At 37.5% G+C, this 19643-nt stretch overlaps 1 protein-coding gene across 2 annotated transcripts in view; it reads left to right on the top strand.

Moving 5' to 3' along the window:
* CACNA2D3 (calcium voltage-gated channel auxiliary subunit alpha2delta 3) overlaps positions 1–17768 on the top strand; it is a 388352-nt gene extending 370584 nt beyond the window's left edge. For both annotated transcript variants that reach the window (XM_066557980.1, XM_066557979.1), the window contains 3 exons: positions 15441–15556; positions 16359–16438; positions 17274–17768. In XM_066557980.1, the coding sequence (XP_066414077.1) occupies positions 15441–15556; positions 16359–16438; positions 17274–17366 (289 nt within the window). In that variant the 3' untranslated portion in view covers positions 17367–17768. The remainder of the gene's footprint in view (positions 1–15440; positions 15557–16358; positions 16439–17273) is intronic.
* Positions 17769–19643: the final 1875 nt, after the last annotated feature.

Below are 19643 nucleotides of genomic sequence, written 5' to 3'. Positions count from 1 at the left end.
ATTGCTTTCTACCAAAAAAATGTCAAAGTGGTAGAGGCTTATGTTAATTTCAAATAGTGAATGTTTTAATTCTTTTCCTAAACACAGGCAGCATTCTAGGGGCATAGGCTGTAAGACTTAGATTCAAAAGGTAAGTGCTGTTCAGTCTCCTGTCCAGGAGTGAAACCATGCTGGATAGGTCAGGAATTCCCTTGTGAGATCTGGTTGTTTTACTGGAATGCCAAACAGAGTTTCCTTCTTAGAACTGTTAGTCTGAAAGAGTGGGAGACGATTAAATCTATTCTCCAAACTTCCAGTGCTGGGAAGCTGAGTTAATAACAAATCTCACATGACAGTGCTGTAATGTCATTTCTACCAGTGCTCCTGTAAACTTGTCCCTTATAGAGCAAAAAGAAGTGGAAGATTTCGGTCTAGCTTTCCTCTTTCACACTGAAAGTGTATTTTCTCTGCATTTGCTGCCCATGTGCTGTGACATTTTGACTGTAGTACTGGTACATTTTAATTGTGAAACTGCATAGGTATTGGTTATGCAAATTTCTGTACTTAGATAAGTCTCTTAATTGGATTTCCTTTATGCTGAGAGCTTGTCATCACCAGGAGATTAGTATTTACAGCAATAATTTGTCTATCAATATAAACGTCAGGAAGAATTTATAAGTTAAACAAAAATTGTTACAGCTCTTCCTTTCCAGGCTAAATCAATACGCAATTAGCAAATAAAGGTGAAAACTTCACTTTGAAGTCAATAGGTGTGCTTCTGGACTTACTCCTAAATTTTCTCCTTGATATTTTCATTGCTTTAAAACAGGAAACAGGAGTAAGTACACTGCAGATAAATTTTAAGTGCTAATATTCACTTTTCATTTGCTACTGACCAACTTTTAAGTAGAAGGAAATTGTTAATGTCTAGTATGAATAATTGGTTTTATATGGCTTTGTGGAATAGAAGTATGAGAGTGCTTTGTAAATTGATGCTCTGGAACCCTTTAAATGCAACAATGGGTCCCACTCCCTGAAAAGTACAAACTCAACAAAATCAAGCCGTGATTTTTCCACTTGACATATTGAATACAAAGAAGGTTACACTGCTGGGAGTGCTTTGTGCCAACATTGTAGAATTTAAGCAGCCTTATTTTGTGATAATTTAACAGAAAGTTACTGAGAAGTTCTGCAAATTATCATGCAGTCCTGGAGGTGTTCCAGACCAGGTTGGATGGGGTTTTCAGCACCCTGGTCTAGTGCAAGATGTCCCTGCCATGGCAGGGGGGCTGGAACCAGATGGTTTTAAGGTCCCTTCAAACCCTAACCGTTGAATGATTCTGTTTAAATATTGCAAACAGACATGATTCCATGCAAAGAAGATTAATTTAACAGGACTAGGTTTTCTCAAAGGAATGCAGATTTTAATCTGTGTTCCTAGGTAACTTCAGGTCAAAGGAAATAAGTTTCAAAAATAATACAATTCTGCAATACTTGGAATGCACCAAGTTGGAAACTGAGTTTAGTGAAAATTATAGTATTTCAAAAATAATGCACTAAGATCTTTTTCATAGAAAAACATTTTGTGTTCCACAGTGGAAAAAAAAATAAAAGAAAACCCTGTAAGTTGCAAACTGATCTCAAGGCACCCATAATTTTTCTCCACAAGCAATGGCAAAACCTAAAGAAATAATCCAGAAGAGCTGTTAGATTCTCATGGGAAAGTTGTTCATTATCCCGTTTACCCACTGTCATTAACAATCTACAAATTGCATCTAAGATTGCAGACTGCATTGGATTCCAAATATTTTTGTTATAACCCAGGACACTTTCCCGCAGAACAGCTCAGGAATTTGACCCAAAGTCCTTTGTAGACCTACATCTTCTGACCCAGTTTTCTGTTTCATAGCCTCAGTACCAATAAATATTTTTACAAGCAAGTGTATTGCTTAATATTTGTAATTTAAGAATGATGGGCTCAATCAGTCAGAATTCAGGTTCAATCTTTTATGCAGCAAGTTTGGAGCTGACACTGTGCTGGTGCTTAACCTGTGCAGCATCACTTTGAGCCAGTGGGATTCTTTTCTGTGTCCTCCTTAGATCATGTTATAGGTTAATCTGTGACACATAATTGCAAATATTTATTGCAAATAGAAGAAGATAATTGTAAATATTTACCTGATTATGCACCTTGTGGAATACTGAAAAACTACTTGAAAGTCAGTATATTGTGAAGAGGTTTGCAGACAAAAGTTGTGCAAATACTCTGCTTTAAGCAAGTTTGTGTCAAAAGATACCCCAGTCCCTGGCTTTTGTTCCTGCAGTGCCAGGCACTACTATAGAGCCCTTGTCTGAAAAAGGAGACTAAAAACAGTCTCTTAGTAGAAGTAAAAATGATGACTGATGTTAATTGAAACCATATAATGTTACTCAGATAAGACATTTTGGGCACAAATACTGTGGTTTTGCTAACAAAGTCACAGTCATAGCCAGCAAGGTCACAGGGTGAGGGCAGAGGCTCAGTTTTATTCTGTTGTGGGTGTGCTGTTACTGATCTTGTAGAAATACTCTGCCCATGCACAGAGGGACAGTTACCAACTGCACTAATGAAAATTCATAAACATTTCCAATCATAAATTTAATCATGGGCACTTGGATTTAAATTGAAATATGCTAAAATAAATCTCACAGTAGAAAGGACTACCTGCTAATTACTTTTTTAACAGCTGGCTCACATTTACAGCCATCTCTGGGAACTCATTCAATGGAAGGACACCTATACACCTAAGCAGGCTTTGAGTCAGGCAATAAATATATACAGACATATAAAATGCACTCTCAATATGTAAACTTATCTCTTACAAGCAAACTACTTTGGGATAAATTGCAATGTTTAAAAAAGATTTTCAAAAATATAGGTTTTATTAAGAAAGCAGGAGCCTAAAAGAAAATAAGAATTAACATAAGAATGTCATTAGGGTCAGGGTTTGGCTGTCCCACCCCATAATTTGTTGTTATTCAATATCCCAATGATTATTAAATTAATCTGTTATTTAAACAGCAATCAAAAACAAGTCAACCCACATTTTCGAAGCACTGTCAACAAGAGAGAAAAACTGGGATTTTTTTAAAATCTGAATTGGTTTCATATTTTCCAGTAAGCTATTCCTTTTTATTGCAAAAAACCTAATAAAAAAACAAACCCCTTTACTTCTGAAAACTTATATCATAGACTGTTCTATCACAGCCTCAACGTTGACAGTAATTAATTGCTAAAGAGAAATGTTTTTTCTTTATCATTCTCAACTGGCATTTGTTCTGTGAGTCAGAACTACACTAATGACAGATGGACTTGGTATGGGCTTTAAAGGAGTTGTGCTGCTCAAAGATGAGTTCCTGATTAGACATCAAAAGTTTTAGACGTTATTTGTCTCAGTGCTGCCTGTAATTTTATAAAGTATTGTCCCAATATTCTAGCCAATTTTAAATATAAGTGTGCAAACCAATGTTCTTCAGCAATGCTCACTGGGTACCTCACCAATTTTTGCCTTCTGGGAATATCATCATAACAAATTTTAGTTGCAGTAAAAGTGTCTAAGAAAAGAATCCTTAGAATGTCAAAGTCCTTATGAAATAGAATTGATGATGGCTATTAAGACATTTGATTAGAAAATGTTTGCCAGTCTTTTTAGTATATTCTCCATGTCTTTGTAGAACAAACAAAAATGGTTTTGTCTAATTGCAAATCTCATTTATGCATGAAAATTCAAATGTCTTTATTTAGCTTCATTTGGGAAAATACCATTAATTTCAGCTATAACTGCTATGAGGGTGAGTAAAGCAATTTAGTCATCTGACTATTTGTACTTTAATGTTAAATTTTCTAAGTTGCAAGGAGTCAGTTGAGTGCATAGTTGCCAAATTTGTGTGTTCACTGTAAAAACTGTGGGCATACAGATTAGGCAGCAGTTGCACAGTCAAATGCTTAAAAATTTGCCCTTTTAACCTCTCCTGTTGATGTGTGATGACATATTGGACTTGGATGAAGATCAAAAATCTGGCCTTACTTCCAAAAAATCCCCCTTCACTTTTAATTGCAGCACTCATGGGTCTACAAGGTCAATACCAAAACCCCAAAGAAACTGTTTTGTTTCCAGTTGATCCTTTGTTCACAATCTTAAGACAAAGAGGAAAGTAAATATAAGAAAGCCATATTGTCACTAGGGAAGCAAGGAAGCATTTAGGTACAATCATCCTAGCCCTGGGAAAGATTTATGCATATTTTAATTATGCCAAATATAAAAGATGAATGCATTTACTTTATCTTGTTGGGCATAACTTGTAAATTGCCTGTTAAAATGTATAAGAACTACTTATTTGATTAAACACTGTCCCATCTATCATCTATTTGTCCCAATAGAATGTTAGTAAGCAGACATTAAGTAAACAAGGAAAACCGTCAAGAAACCAAATTGTTTCTCTTGCTTTCTCATAGACTGGGCATTGAATGCCATTTATTGTCAAAAAAAGACGTAAATGGCAATGGAAGTGTGGTTAGGATGACACTGAACCCTTCATGTGGATTTATAATGGCAAATTTCAGACTTGTCCACTAAATGCACAGATTTGGCAGTAACAGATAAATAACAACACAAATTAGATGCAGACTGCTCAGGGCATGAGTATATTAGTGTCAGGAGCAGTGCAATCTGCAGACATAAAAATGGAAATGGTTTTTAAAACCCACTTAATCTCGAGACATACCACCATTTGCTAAAATATTTCCGCATTTCTTTCTCAGTAGAAGCTTGCCAAACTGCTGTACTTGATCATGTTTAAAACGTGAAAATAAATACACAGTTCAATTTCCCATGAAATAAATAATCATTTGCCTTTTCAGATGTAGTTAGTTTACTTCTAAACAAACCAGCTTGCCACATAAACCAGGGAAAGCACCCAGGGCCGATTTCTTCTCTTTCAGAGCTCTATCAATGCATTCTCAATGTCCCTGTGTCTGTCCTTGGGCATTAAGTTATAGATTCTAGATTCTAAATTATAAATCTTCTAGAAGACATTTTGGATTGTATTCTTTTTTACTGTATGGGCCTTTCATCATCCTAAGGGAAATGGTGTCTCTATTTCCCCACCCTGTGAGTTCTTTCCCAGCAGCCGTGCCCGGTACCCGCAGGACGATGGCACATGGATGGCTTTGACCTGTGCCCATGCTGGGTCACAGGTGTGCTGCAGCCAAACTGCTCAGGACTGCTCTTCACAATGCTGAGCAGTCCTTCATTTCTTTCAGCTCCATGCACATTTCTTAGGTGTATATGGAGCTGAAGGAATATCTTCAAGGGAAACTCTGCGTTTTGCATGCCTCAGTGGTTCATTGTTCAAGTCTCGAGGATCACAATCTAAGTATATGGAATTATCTTGCACTTCTCTTTTGAAAAGTAGATCTTCCAGACTTGAAGAATACTTATGGCTGTTAAAAAGTCTTTAAACTTGAGGCAACAGCAGTATTTCTAGAAACTTATTTTAGCCAAAACCCCAAAACTCCAGAAGATCCAAAAATATTTTTTCCTTGTTCTTTCCTTGTAAAAAGTATCAAATTATGCAATTTAAACTGCAAGAATTGTTTATTAAAGGTCTTTATACTTAGCTTAAAATGTTATATTGTGTGTTACCCACACTTCTCCACTTGCAGGCTGAGTAACTTTCTCTTCACTTCAAAGGCACCAGTGATTATAATGTTTGTCATGCAGGTGTAATTTAAAGTCACTGTATGGGCAATTTAATTCTACCCTTTGATAATGTATATTTTGAATGACCAGTTCAGGAAACACTCTAAATTACTATTTTCATTTAAGAAAAAAGGTATATAAAATAATAGGGCAAGACATATCTAAGTTACCAGGCAGGTCTGTGCCTGCCAGTCATCAGTTTAACAATCCCTTGGACAGTTTTCAAGGCTGGAGAATTTCTGTTTGCTTGGGGATTGTGTTTTTTTTTTTTCTTTTTTTTTTTTTTTTGTTTCAGAACATTTTTTGTACGCTTGCTGAATTCTGGAGCATTTTAGTTGTTTGTACACAGATTGCCACCTTATGTCTCCCTCTGAAAGCACCACAAAATCTTGGAATTTTAGTGAAAATTAAGTTTAGCTTACCAGATTTTCTCTCACCATCAGGACGAGATGTGCATTCTTTCTCTTAACTCCCCACTTCCAATAAAACCTCTGCAGGGGAATGTGGTGATCTGCACTCTTCATAGTTAAAATCAGTACTCCATTAAAATATAAATCATAATCTACTTAAAAGTTAGCTTAATTTTACATTTTAAACAAGCATTAAAAAATATTAATGAAATGATAGAAAGTAGCTGATGCAATGAAAGGATGCTTTGTAATGACAAGGGATTTAAAAAGTTGTATGTGTGCCATAATATATAGAGCTCAGTAGTAATAGATATTATTTTTATTAATAATGGCTTGGGATAGGAAAAAGATTATTGAAATTGAGAAACGTTGCAATGAATTTTTAAAGCCAGGCACACTTGTGAAGAATTGCTAATAATGTAACATTATTTTAGTTTGTAATATATTCATATTATAGGCAGATTTAAAACAATGCAAACATGGCTTAAACATCTTTACATGGAGCAGTTTCCTTTTTAAAGGGTTTGGGGTAGCTTAATGAATATTTTAAAGTCTTTAACTTAGAAAAACAGCTTGAATTTTAAGATTTGAAAGCCGTGCAAGGAACATTTGTATATTAGATAAACCAATGCAGAGTTTTAGCTGGCTGTGGAAAAGATGGCACGTTGTCTGCTTGAGTCTTTCAGATGTGGCCTACCCAATCATTACTAAAGTTTATGTTAACAGAAATAAATTAACAACATCCTTGCAAAACACTCTGTGGACACATCCAATGAGGACTTTAGCTCCAGGATTTATTGCTCTTTTAATGTGAATCTCCAGGTCATTTCTGCTTTTTATACTTCAGTTTCTGTTGTGCAGTTCCTTGTTAGAGTCATATTGTTGATGAGACTTGACCTAAAGTTGTGGAAAAGAGTAGCTACCAGTTCTTGCAATTAAATGTTACTTTTACAATGTCATATGATATCTGTGAGCCTTTCTAAACCAGAATTTATCAACTTGCTTTTTAATCTTAAAATTATATTTAGAACCTAGCTTAGAAATCATATAGCATTTTAAAAAACACAATCTGAGATGTCTCTCAATAGAAACCACAACTACTTGTGTAGTGAGCTAAAGGACTCTGCTAAAAACACATATTTGCGAACATGCTGTAGTGGAGCTGCATTTTTCAGCCTGGATTATCTTTCCTGACCTCTCTGTTGTGGTCTTGTTAACCAGGTGTCACTGTGAAAAGAAAAAGTCTTTAGGAGACTCTGATATGATTTGCTTTGTACCAGTCACTGTGTCTCCTCTCTTGGTCACTGTGAGCACAGAACCAGGTACCCACCGTGCTTGTGGAGGCCCACATGTGTCACACTCACCTTGGGTTTGTTCAGGGGTATGAATGCTGGCAAATATTTAAAGTTTGTGGGATTTCTGGTCTTGATTTCTTTGATGAAAAACTGCCAATGCATTTTAAAGCTGGAGATGGAAACTCTCCATTTTCCTACACCTCATATGGAAAGGTGGCTGCACTAGAAAGGTCACAAACAGTCCAATGCCTCACTGCACTGAGGATCTTCAGTCATCCTAAATGTTGTGCACTCTAAGTTTTTGGATGTTTGAAGCATTCCTAACATGCAGTTGGTCAAGTACTCTTGTCTGAGCATCAGTTAATTGAGAAAGAATCCCTTCCTGGTGGGGAGTGAGTGAGGATGGGCACTTTTGGGGGATCCTGATGGGAACCCCTCAGTTTCCAGCCATGGCACAGCTCCGTGGGGCTCTGAGCATTCAGCAGCACAGGAATGGTGAGGATGACACTGCTCACCCAAATCCTCAGTGCTGAACTTTGCTCTAAGTATGTTTGCACTGATACCAAATTGTACTGCAGTGAGGCTGTATGTGGTGACAATATTTTGCTAGCATGAGGTCAAGATCCAATTTCAAGCCTGAGGCTAGAAGTTTATCTGCCTCTTTTCATGTGAGAGAACCATTAGCTGATTTTTTATATACAGCTCCAGCTCTCAGAAATGTTGTTATTGGCATATATATTATTTTTACAAATTGCATTAGATATTTCATTCTCTGTCATCATTTATTTGGGGAAAAAAAAACAAAACAAACAAAAAAAAAACAAAAAACAAGTAGCACAACTTGACTGTGATATAAATATTTAATTCATTCATTACAAAAATGTGATAAGCGAGAGAGATGTGGGTTGGAAATGTGTCCAACAGCCTGGAAAGCACATGATAGGAGTTGGGAAACAGCAAAGTGGATATCTGCACTCCAGTTGAATTCTTAAAGTTTGTTCCAGACCATTAGGGTTGAACGTTTGCAACCAACAGTTATGTGAGTAACACATATTTGAGTGCAGCATGCACAATATTTTCCATTCACTCTGCCCTCATGCTGGTATTTTTTTTCTGTAAAAAATAGGAAAGATCACATTTGACAGATGTGAAATGTAATCCCAAAGTTACATCCAAAATACTCCAAGTTCATTAATGGAGGTTTGCAGACAAAAAATGTACTGAAACACCAAGGGGGAAAAGGCTGAGTTTAGAGTGATGCTCAAGAGCCAGAGTGGCCACTAAGGGCTATCTAAGTTGAGTTCCATGGAAATTTAGACACTTCCTCACATCTTTGTGCATTTGTTTAGGTTGCCAATTTGAAAATCTTGTCTTATGTTTATTTCAGTTCAAACTACTCACAGTGAAATTCTTCCATGCTTTGTAGGATTTGTCTGCCTGAGCAAACAAGTGCTATTTAAAGGATCTTTTCTATTGTCACATGAAAATTATTGATATGATTATGTATGTGCAGGAGGGACATTTGCTAACACAATACTCTGATTTTCTACTCATAATTTGATTTTAAGTCCCACAGTCATCACTGTGACATTAAACGATAGTAATAGTGCTCCAGTGGTCATTAAGGAAAAAATTGAAAATACATACATGGATTTTTTTTGCCCTTAAATCAGGCTGCTAAGCCTCCTGAGCATGGAATTAAGAGTGAATCTGTACAGTGATTTAAATATTTATATTACTAAAATCCTGCCTAAGCCATGTATTTGTCATGACCACCTATTCTACTGCATAGTGTCTGTTATAAGCACAGATAAAACAGCAGGATATTTTTGTAAAATTAAAAGAGATTACCTATTGTAAAGCACAGCACATAGATCAGCAATTATTACTCATGAACAAAGTTTTTTTAAAGCAAAGTGCAATAATGAAGTATTTCTATGAGAAAAAAAGAATTAATTTTTAACAGGAAACACACAGCATTTTTTTTAAACAAGCTGAATTGCTTTTAGTGTTGTTGCTGTGTTCAAATCCTCCCCAAATTACAAAGAAATATCTTCCATTCTTCGGTATAATGAGAAGATATTCTCTCTAAATGTTCTGGTCCCACAAGCATAGTTTTATCCTGTGTCTTCCGAGTTCCATGCTGCTGCTTGACATTAGTTCTGTTCCCTCTAACACTTTTCAGCCTTTGCAGCTGTTTGAAGAAAACAGGGGGCCATGGATCTGAAAATCAGAGAATTCTGAATGCTCCCAGGAGGTTCCCTGCCATTCTTTGTTGCTGAAACAAGCCTTGTGTCAGTGTCAGTAGCCACCAGAGCCAATGGCACCAGGGCTGCAGGCCAGGAAAAGGAAAATAGCTCAATGCAAATGACCAAGAAATGGTGGTGTTTGGGATCCTCAGTCTGCACAACCCATTATCATTGTGCCCTCTCTTACAGCTGCCAGGCCCCTACAAAAAATGCTGTGTTGAAGCAGCTTCCCCAAGATTCACTGTGCTGGGGCTGTGGAAGTGGCTGCTCATTAGCAGGGAAACTTCATGTCTGTGTTCAGTTTATATCCTGTCCAAAGCTGAACACCAGTGGACAAGCAAATGGATTACCTCTCCTGCATGGAAATACAGAGACTAAGCTGCTCAGCTGCAATATTGATTTCCTTTAAGAGCAGATGCTGTAGTCAAATAGTGGGGAGTAAACAGCTTAAAGGTTAGGTTTGCTTAGCTGGATGAGACACATCTCTGGTGCATCTGAAATAGAATTCCCTCAGCTTTGCCTGCTATTGATCCAGCTATGCTAGGAAAAGAAAGGGGAAGCCAACTGCATTTCAGAGACAAGGTGTTAAGCCTGCCACCTACAGATTTTGGACCATATGATTGAGGTATTTGTAGTGAAGCAATGGCCTGCATTAAGGAGGGGAATCAGTGACTGACAGAAGGGTGTGATCTGCAGGTTGGCCAGTGAGCTGGGCTGGGTCTGTCAGGGGATACAGCAGCCAGGAGGGACAAAGGGCACAGCTCTGCCTTGCTCCCGCTGGACCTGCCTCCATCAGCATGGGAAATGCTCCAGAATCTCTAAGGAGACACTCTGCAGAGTTCTCATGGCAAAGGCACCTCCTGCAGGAGCAGCAAACCTGCTTCCCTAGAGCCTCTCCCTCAGGGCACTGTCCCTGCTTGTCCTGCTGTCCCTGTCCTTTCCTCCATCTTGGAGCATCTTCCTCCTTTCCCAGAGAGGTTTGTCCCTCTCCCAGTTCCCTCACACTTTACCACCCAGGGGTTCAGAGACAGAAAGATGAAAGGAAGAGAAAGAAGTGTGGAGAGAAGGTAGTGCTGCAAGGGCAGTGTCAGATCAGTCCCTGCTTCTGCACTGTCTGTACTGTATATATTCTAATTATTTCTCCTTACAGTAGAAAGCAATTCTTATAATATGAATTTTGGGAATTAGGTTGGGGGATTTGATTTGTTTGGGTTTTTTTTTTTTTAACAGTCTGGGGAAGAAATTATTATAACTATAGAATATATGTTATAACTCTTTAAAGACTTTTATGTGTACAAATAAAAGGGAGAGATTCCAATTTAAATTTAAACAAAAAAAAAAAAAAAAAAACAACCACCCAAAAACCAACAAAAAACAAACCCAAAAAACCCAACAAACCAGATTTGAATGTAATGTACTGGCTCAGTCAGAAAAGGTGTTGTAGCCCACACTTGGCTTTGCTAAGAGTCATGTTTCACCCTGTTCAGGATGCATTTCTCTGCAGGATCACTGTCCATCCATTAGAGAGAAGGGCCCTCCTGCAGAGGTTGACTCAGATCCCCAAAGCCAAGCTCCTGCCCTGAATTGTCCTTGAATAATTTGTGTCTCTGCATGGCCAGAGCTGGAGGTGCTCACCCTTCTACTGCAGGAACCTGAGCTATGTGCTCAAAGGCAGCAGCTGTGATTGCACCCCAGCATTTGCCCTGCAGTGCTCTTATGATGCTTTCCAGGTTAGAGGCTGCCTAAAGGAGTGAGAAAGAACTGATTATCTGTGGGAAGAGTCATTTAGCCACCAGACACACATTAAAAGTGTGCTTTCTTCTCATGCCTTCAGAAGCATGACTACCAAATATAATTATGAACACAGCAGTACCTGCAGTCCAAGTCTATTTTTTTATAATTGCACAATGAAAAATTAATTTTTGAGGAACAGATTACTAAGTATTGCTTTTTGAGCAAATATTTTCTACTTCCAATTAAAACATGAACCTGTTGTATTCTTCCCAAACCTGTTTGCATTTTAGTTGCGCTCATGCTTTTATATGGACCAAAACCAAAAGAGGTCAAAAGGAAACAGATACTGTGTGTGCAACATGACAAAATTGTCATGTAACACTCTGACTCAAAATACAGAGTTCCTTGCAGACTTACTCTCTGTTGTTATTTTTTCTTCATTAACAAAATAGTTTGGCATAATTAGATTTTCTTCCTCCCTCTCTGTCTACCCCTTTCAAGTATTAAATTTCTTCCTTCCCCACCTTCCCCACAAAGTCAAGAAACAGTTTGTTTTCAGGTCTGTTTTAAGCCTCTGAACCTGTACATCAAATAAACCAAGCTAGTTCCTCTGTGGATGAAAGATGGAGGAGAAATTATTAATAAGCTTCTTATTGACTCAAAGTAGCTTCAACAGGAACCCCAACAGTTTAGTCTGTTTTATATTTGGAGATATTTGCAAGCCTATTCCTGTGCTGCCCCACTGAATGGTGGTGATGATACTGCAGTAGAGAAAAAGGATTCAAATCAAAAGATTTACATTTCTTAAAACAAGAAGGGCTTTATCCTTTAAATGTGAAACCTTCTCTTTAATAATAAAGCACTTAAACATAGACTTTCTTTTGATTGTTAAAGCAGCAATAAAGTTCAGCCAAACCCCTTACTCAGTCCTTGAGAGTTGGTTTCCATATTACCAGGGACACAAATGCCAGCTTAAGCCAGCAGGTGTTCAGGAATGGTTATTGTAAGAGAACCTTTAGGGACTCACAGTGGATCTCACAAAAAGATAATACCATTTTCCCTACTTTGTCAGCGACTTCATTTCTCCCTGCAGCCATGGAAGCTGTTTGCTGGAGGTTTTTCTCCCTTGCAACAGAGCCTTGGCTTACACAGTGAAGCATTTTGGTGGAATGTCTCAGTCTCTGAAAGGCTTTGGTCTGACTGTGTTTGTGCACCTTTTGTTTTCTCTGAATGTTTGGTTCCTGAGACTTACTGGCATGAGTGTTCAAAATGAATTTCAAAGATGCATATGCATGTCACCATGGGAACAGAAGGCTGGGCTCAAAGGGCAGAGCTGCTGCTGGGATGATTGTGTGCTTTATCCAGTTTGGGCATGGAAGCAGTGCCATGTGAATTATCTGAATAGTCACACAGCAACCGTGTTGGTTACAACTGGCACAAATTTCTTTGCCACTGATCTGGTGAGGGTAGGAATATCTCATGACTGTGAAATGATCTTAAATTACAATGGCTGAAGGAGGTATATTTTGTTTGTGCAAACTATTAGAAATAGAAAAGAAAGCTGAAATGGACATTTTTGCCCTTATTTATTTGGTTGGCTCAATCGATGTCTTGAATCCTCTATCTTCACTTGTTGGTATGTTGGCTTTACAACTTCATTTGCAGATTATGTTTGAGAATTGTGTAAGGGGAAACATCCATATACTTCTTGATGGAAGAAAACATTTTCTTTTAAAATGTTAAAAAACTTCTAGCGGGAGGATGAGAAGCAAGTTATTTCACTTTTCAAGGTATTAGTGAAGTTGTTATTGTGCACTAAGGAAAAAAATGCTACAGAAGGCCAAAATTTTCAGTATTTTGTTTCTTTATAGCTCTGTGGCAGCCACCATAAGCTTAGACACTTCACAAACTTCTCTACTAGTTAAACAGCCTGTAGGTCTGTGAGAATATTCCCTGTTTGGTAAACAGAGTCAAGGTACTTCATTGATACCTGTGATATAGCTCCTAGAGAGGGGTTTTTACTTAACTAATATATTGCTCTTTGAACTGCTTTTAATTCATAATTTCCATCAGTCGATGCAGGTACTGCATTCCCCAAATTGATGAAATCAAAAATAATGAAGGCTTTCAGTAATAAAGCAATACAGAAAAATTTGCTAGACTTAATAGTTTAGCTGTGTAGTAATTTACTCAGCATCATAATTCTGTAGTTGAAACACTCTTCTGGATTAAGTGCTTTCATCCCAGCTAGGTGAAATGATGGGAATTTTTCTTCTCCCCTCTCTAGTTTGAGGAAGGCATAGCCTCATACTGCACAGCCCTTGTGGCACCTCAGAGTGGGTGAAAGAAGGATCAGAATGGGAAATTTCCCTGCTTTCCCGAGCTGGCACCTTAATTTAAACCTGGCTGTGGGGTACATGCTTTCCACAGGCTCCAGTGTTCACCTGGGGGGTGACAAAAAGGGGTATCAAAAAAGGGCCTGAATTTGGGCACACCACAGGTAAAACAGAAGAGTAATTACTCCCTTCTCAGCAAAAAGAAATTAATCCTTTAGCATCCAATTAATTGTTAAAGCATTTTATGCCCATCAGGTTCTTTTCTGAGCTAGTTTTAAAGATACAATGAATATAAGTTTCAGACTGCACAAAATGCAAATAGTGCCAATTTCTGGCAATAAAAGTAATGTTTTTTCTATCCTTTACTGTTTGATTTATTCATAGCTGTTTTGAGAAATTCATGCAGTACAATTTTGGTGCTATTGCCTGCTAAAGATTTTTCCTCCTTTCCTTTTATTGGCCCCATTTCTCCCACACACAAATCCACAAAGCCACAGATGCTCCATTACAATGATGTCAGTCTTGCTACATGCTCCAGCTGTTTGGTAGGTACATTTATAAAGTTCAGCCTTTTACATTATGCCATAAATGTATATTTCATGTATAAACATAAAGTTAACATATTGCAGATCACTCTAAGTGTAATTTTAATGGAGGTTCAGTAAGTTTAAAAAATACTGAAAAGCATTTAATCTTTCCGTTGGCAACATTTTTATAGTAAGTTTTCCAAATTTTTTTTCTTAGGCTAGGTCTAAATATTCCCTGCCCTCTCTGCTATTTCATCTTCTGTGATCTTTGGAAAAAGCAGGGAGTTATTATAGTAAGACAATATGTATTTTAAAGAAAGATGTCTGAGGAAAAATATGTTTCTCTCCACATCTTCTTGGTGCTCAAACCCTCACTTAGCATTCTGTACATTTACAGCAAACCACACTGCAAAACACCTAATTCTTGGAGCTGCCAGATTTCAGTGTTGTTTGACATGGCTGACATGCTGCTGATAGGATGTACAAATTCTAACAGATTGCTTCAAAATTTCACGTAGAATTGGGTCTGAGCTTAAAGTCATTTTTTGTATTGTGTCCTGAGTTTCAAAAGAAAGGCTAAATAGTGTCTATCTGGCTTAAATAGTGTCTATCTGGCTCTGCCTTTTGCCCCTTTTCTCTTTGGTATGTGCTTAAGGGTTCAGCTCACAGAAATTCTGTGCATCACTGACTGGTGCCCACAGGATCCTTCCCTGGGTGATTTCCTTCTTACAAAAAATGCCTTTATTTTTTTGCTCTCCCTTTGAGTTGCCTACTTTGTCTTCATTTGAATGTGGTGCTGAGTTATCACCATATTTATACCAGATAGTCATTATTCTAAAATAAATCACTTTGGAAACTGCTGAGGCCTAATCTCTGTTTTGTTGGCTCAGTAATAAAATGGCTCTCCAGAGGACAGGTGAAAGCTGATCAGGAGTTGCTGTTGCTTCAAGCAAGACCCAGGGTGCACAAAGGCCCTGATACAACTGTAGAGACTCAAGTTTGGGGCTGTGAGCTGTCAGTGTGTGGCTGCAGGGGAGCCTTCAGTAGAGTTGTGGATCTGTTCCATTCCAGACTGTAAATACATAAAAGTCTGATAAACTCCTAACAAGAACCAGTGGCTCAGAAATGCTGATAATGTCACCATTATTTGTTTTCTTTTTAATTTTCAGGTCTTTTGTTATCCAGCAGATCCCAAGTAGCAACCTCTTCATGGTGGTAGTAGATAATGAATGCTTCTGTGATTCTATCCCACCAATTACCATGGCACCTATAGAAATAAGATATATCCTTTTATTATTACAAACTGGTCAGAAAGAGATTCAAGATGCAAATATTGAAAAACTTCTTATCATGTAAAACTTGTATTGCATGACATCATCACCCATTATATGTGCTGTTTGAAATTAAGCCATCTGGGAATATGTTCTCACATTTTTTCATTAATGTGCATTCACTTTTTTTTTTTTTCCTGTTTTTCACAGCCAATATGAATTAAGCAAACACACTTACATGGATCCTATGTAGCATAAGGTCATGGTCATCCTTAGACAGCTGAACAGCTTTCAAATAAGCCACTAAGTATGTAATTTTCTTATCAGATGGACCTCATTATACTGGAAGTTACAGAACTCACTCTAATATAGATATCTCTCTATTTAAGGCTTGACTGGAGCATTGAAAATGTTTCAGAGTCCTGCTTTCCAAATCTACAAAAGTTTAGCAAAGTAAATATATCACTTGATTTTTTTGTTGCTCTACTTCCTGTTTTTTGCTGCTCTGTAGTTCAGGTAGTTCAGGATTAGTTTTTTCCCATAAGCTGGAATTTTTCAGAAGCAGCCTGGGGTCTGCTTTTATTGTAGACTTATGGAAAGGCAGGTCAGCAGTGTAAGTGCACACGTGCTGTTGAAAACACAGATCACAGAGAGGAAAGCACTAGAATCACTTTTTTTTCCTTGTGGTGACCACACATATCACCTTGGGGTTTTAATGGAGAGGAAGAAAGGAGCTGAAATTCACTGTATTCATTTCAAAACAATCCCATGAGAATGCAATGCTCAGAGCATCTCTCCTTAACTGCCTTGTACATAATGAATCCCTTAAATGTGAACGGTTGAAATCTCAGAAGATAAGAAGACGCCCAGAATCTTGTCATGGATTTCACCCTGAAGTAAGTTTCTATCTACTTTTCCTTTCTTTTGAGCTCTGGTAAATTTTTTATTTCTTTAAAAATGATTAATAGGAAAACTATCTTCCAAGATGAAATGTTGGGAAATCATCATAAGACTCAGTAGTCAGGGAAGTGAGGGATATTGGAAGTGCTACAAGTGTTTTTTGTACTCATGTAGACAATGCCTTGAGTTGCTGCTTCTGCAGACTGGTTAGTGTCATGTCAGAGAACGTGGTAGGGTATGAGCACTGGCAGCCAGGAATATCTGAGAACTTACTCTGGCCCAAGCAGTGACCACAGGATTCCTTAGAGATGGCTGGGAATGTTCTGCTGTTCATGTTTGCTTCAGTAATTAGTTTCAGTATCACCCCTGTCATGCTATAGTCATTGTGCTCACACATAATATTGCCTGGGAGGGATAGTGACCCCTCCACACCATGTATTTACTGCTCTGTGAATAATGCTCTCACACAGCCCAAGGAGAGCTGGTAGAGACCAGGATGTGATTACAGTTGCTTGTACAGGATAGGTTCATTGTCATCCTTTTTACTCTGGAGTAACTTTAATTTCTGCCTCTGCTGATATAATGTTCTTGTAGAACAAGACCTAAAGAAAAAATTAGAGAGGATGGTGTAGTGCTTGTTGTTTCAGTCTACAACCTAAACTTGTTCAACTCAAAATGTGTACTTGCATTAACTTCCTGAGTATATTTAATTTATGGGCTTTGTTGTTTGCATCAGTGCTCTAATGCCTATGTTTGCTAAAAAAGCATGTGTCATAATTGACTGTAGTGGCTTGTATTTATTTTCTTTTGTTGTTGTTTTATTTTCTTTAGGAAAATGCAAGAGAATGTGGCGGTGTCTCAGGCCTTAGTGCTAAACCTTCTCTTGTTCTTCTTCCTCTACTATTGATGATTTTCTCCAGGTGACATTGACTGATGTGTTCAACTGGCATGCTAAAACATGGATAAACTGTGAACTGGGAAATGGTGCAACATAGAGGACATGAAATATAGTCAGAGCATCAGCATTTCATGATTTTAAACTGTTGGTGATATAAATTCTTAAAGATATGTTGAAAAAAGATTTATCTTTTTACTTTGCAAGTCGTGCAGATGTGAATTTGGCATATGGCAGTCATGATTCATCAAAAAAGGACTTGGTAGATAGAGGTGACCATTGCTTTGTCCCATTGAATACAATTTAAACTGTGTACTTTTTTCAATAAAGTATATTAAAATCACAGGTTCAGAGTGTATTTTAAGTATGCTAATATATTTGTTCAAATAATGAATGATGGGAAGAAAATAAAATAAATGGATGATATTTTATTATGCTTTTAGCCTCTTTCTGAAAAAAATCAGAGAAGAAAATGGGACTTGGCTTTTACAATAAGGCAGAATAGCTTTTATTAACAAGCTAAGGAAATACCTGTGTGTGTATGAAGCTGAGCGGGTAATATATGGTGCTGAATTATAGAGAAGGTTTGGTTTCTGGAAATAGCCATAAAATATCTTACCTGCATTTAGAAAGTGAGTCAAATCCTTATTAAAGCCTTCTAACTTAGGCAAGCTTTGGGTCAAATTGGTTGATTTGGCTGCAGATGGCAAAAATCAAATACTTTTCATCTGAAGGAATAGGAAGATATCTAGAATAGCCCAGATCAAAGGGTGACACTGTTCTGCTGCTGTTCTGATCTCATGTCAGACAGGAGAAGCTCATTATGAGGAAAGTGATAAGCAGAGAAAGTCTGACTTGCAACTGTCAAGTTGTGTGTCAGCAGAAAATTGGTTTTGAGTGTCCCTGTTGGTAGGCAAAGTTCTAGACCAGGATGTTTTTATTCCAGGCCTTACATTCTTTTTTGTAAGGGAAATGAGGTAATAAAGATGAGCATATTCCTTTTGCAATTGGCAGCAAAGTCCCTGGTGTGGATATATTTGCTGGAGATCTTGATCTTTGAACTATGATAGTCTCAGCTTGTCTTTGGAATTTTATAGGATGCTATCAAAGGATGGCCTGTCCTTCTAACAATACAATACATTAAATGCAAAATAAAATGCCACTGCTCTAAATCTAAATCAGGTGCCTGGAGACTGCAGTTTCCTGGTTGGGTGTAAGTTTGCTTTCAGCCTGGGATAAATGCTAAGCAGATTTGCTGTGTATTTTGGGGGGGAACAGGGAGCAGGGCCACTGAGAGGGGCTTCGTTTTAAACAATACTACTCAGCTTGTAAGGGGAAGAACTAGTAAAACAAAATTTCCACTCCAATGCTTTAATGGGTTCAAATGCACCAGTACTCTCTCTGATTCTGAAACCATTCAGGTTTTTGCACTCATAAATTTCTTTTCCTCATGTCCTTTTTTTTTTTGAGTGTTTTCTTACAGACTTCTTATTGATCTCAAAATCTTTCTCTGTGGAATAATTTTCCAGCTGACATTCAGTCAAACTGTTGTCCTAGTGACATTCTTTGTTTACTAAGCAAATTGGGACCTCAAGGCATTTTCTCCACTTTGGCTGACATGGATATCCTGCTCTTCTTTGCTTGGTTTTTTTCTCTGAGCTCCATTCCCCCTTACCCTCCATCATTCTCACAAAAAAATTAATGTCAATACTTTATAAATAAATATTTAATTTTTGATTCTCCTTCTGAGTTTCCAGAATTCACAACATTGCAGCCTCATAGCTTCTGTATATCTGATTACAATTCTTCTGTAATGGTATTTCATGGTTATAACCAATACAGTACAGGTGGTTTTCCTTGTAGAATGTGGAAAAAAGTATCTTTCTCATTAGAGCTATTGAAAAGCTCTGCATAAACTGTCTGATGTGTTAATCATCATTGCTTACAAAGAAAGGAAATACATTATTGGAGAAAGTGTATTTCTACAAAAGCTAGGTGAAAATCTGTAATAGTAATTCATTGTTCATTTGGGGAAGAGGTGGGTGCTTTTTTAATTGCAAAGGAGCCAGGGAGTGACAAGAGAGATTAAAGTATGACAGTCTAAATTAATATTGAGAAAGAGATTTAAATATGGGCATGTAAATGAATATTGCTCAGAGAAATGTGACAGTTCATTTTCACACACTAAGGCAAAGTTATGAAGGCAGAAGGCATTGGTGTACCCAAACAAGTCACTGTGTGAAACAGAGCGATCCAAGTCAATTGCTAAGTGTAATAACAGTTTTATGAGTTGTCATTTCTCTTAT

Source organism: Molothrus aeneus, chromosome 12 (assembly GCF_037042795.1).
Source record: "Molothrus aeneus isolate 106 chromosome 12, BPBGC_Maene_1.0, whole genome shotgun sequence".
Lineage (NCBI taxonomy): Eukaryota > Metazoa > Chordata > Aves > Passeriformes > Icteridae > Molothrus > Molothrus aeneus.
Note: the sequence above shows the minus strand (reverse complement) of the source record. Positions and strands in the feature narration are given on the sequence as shown.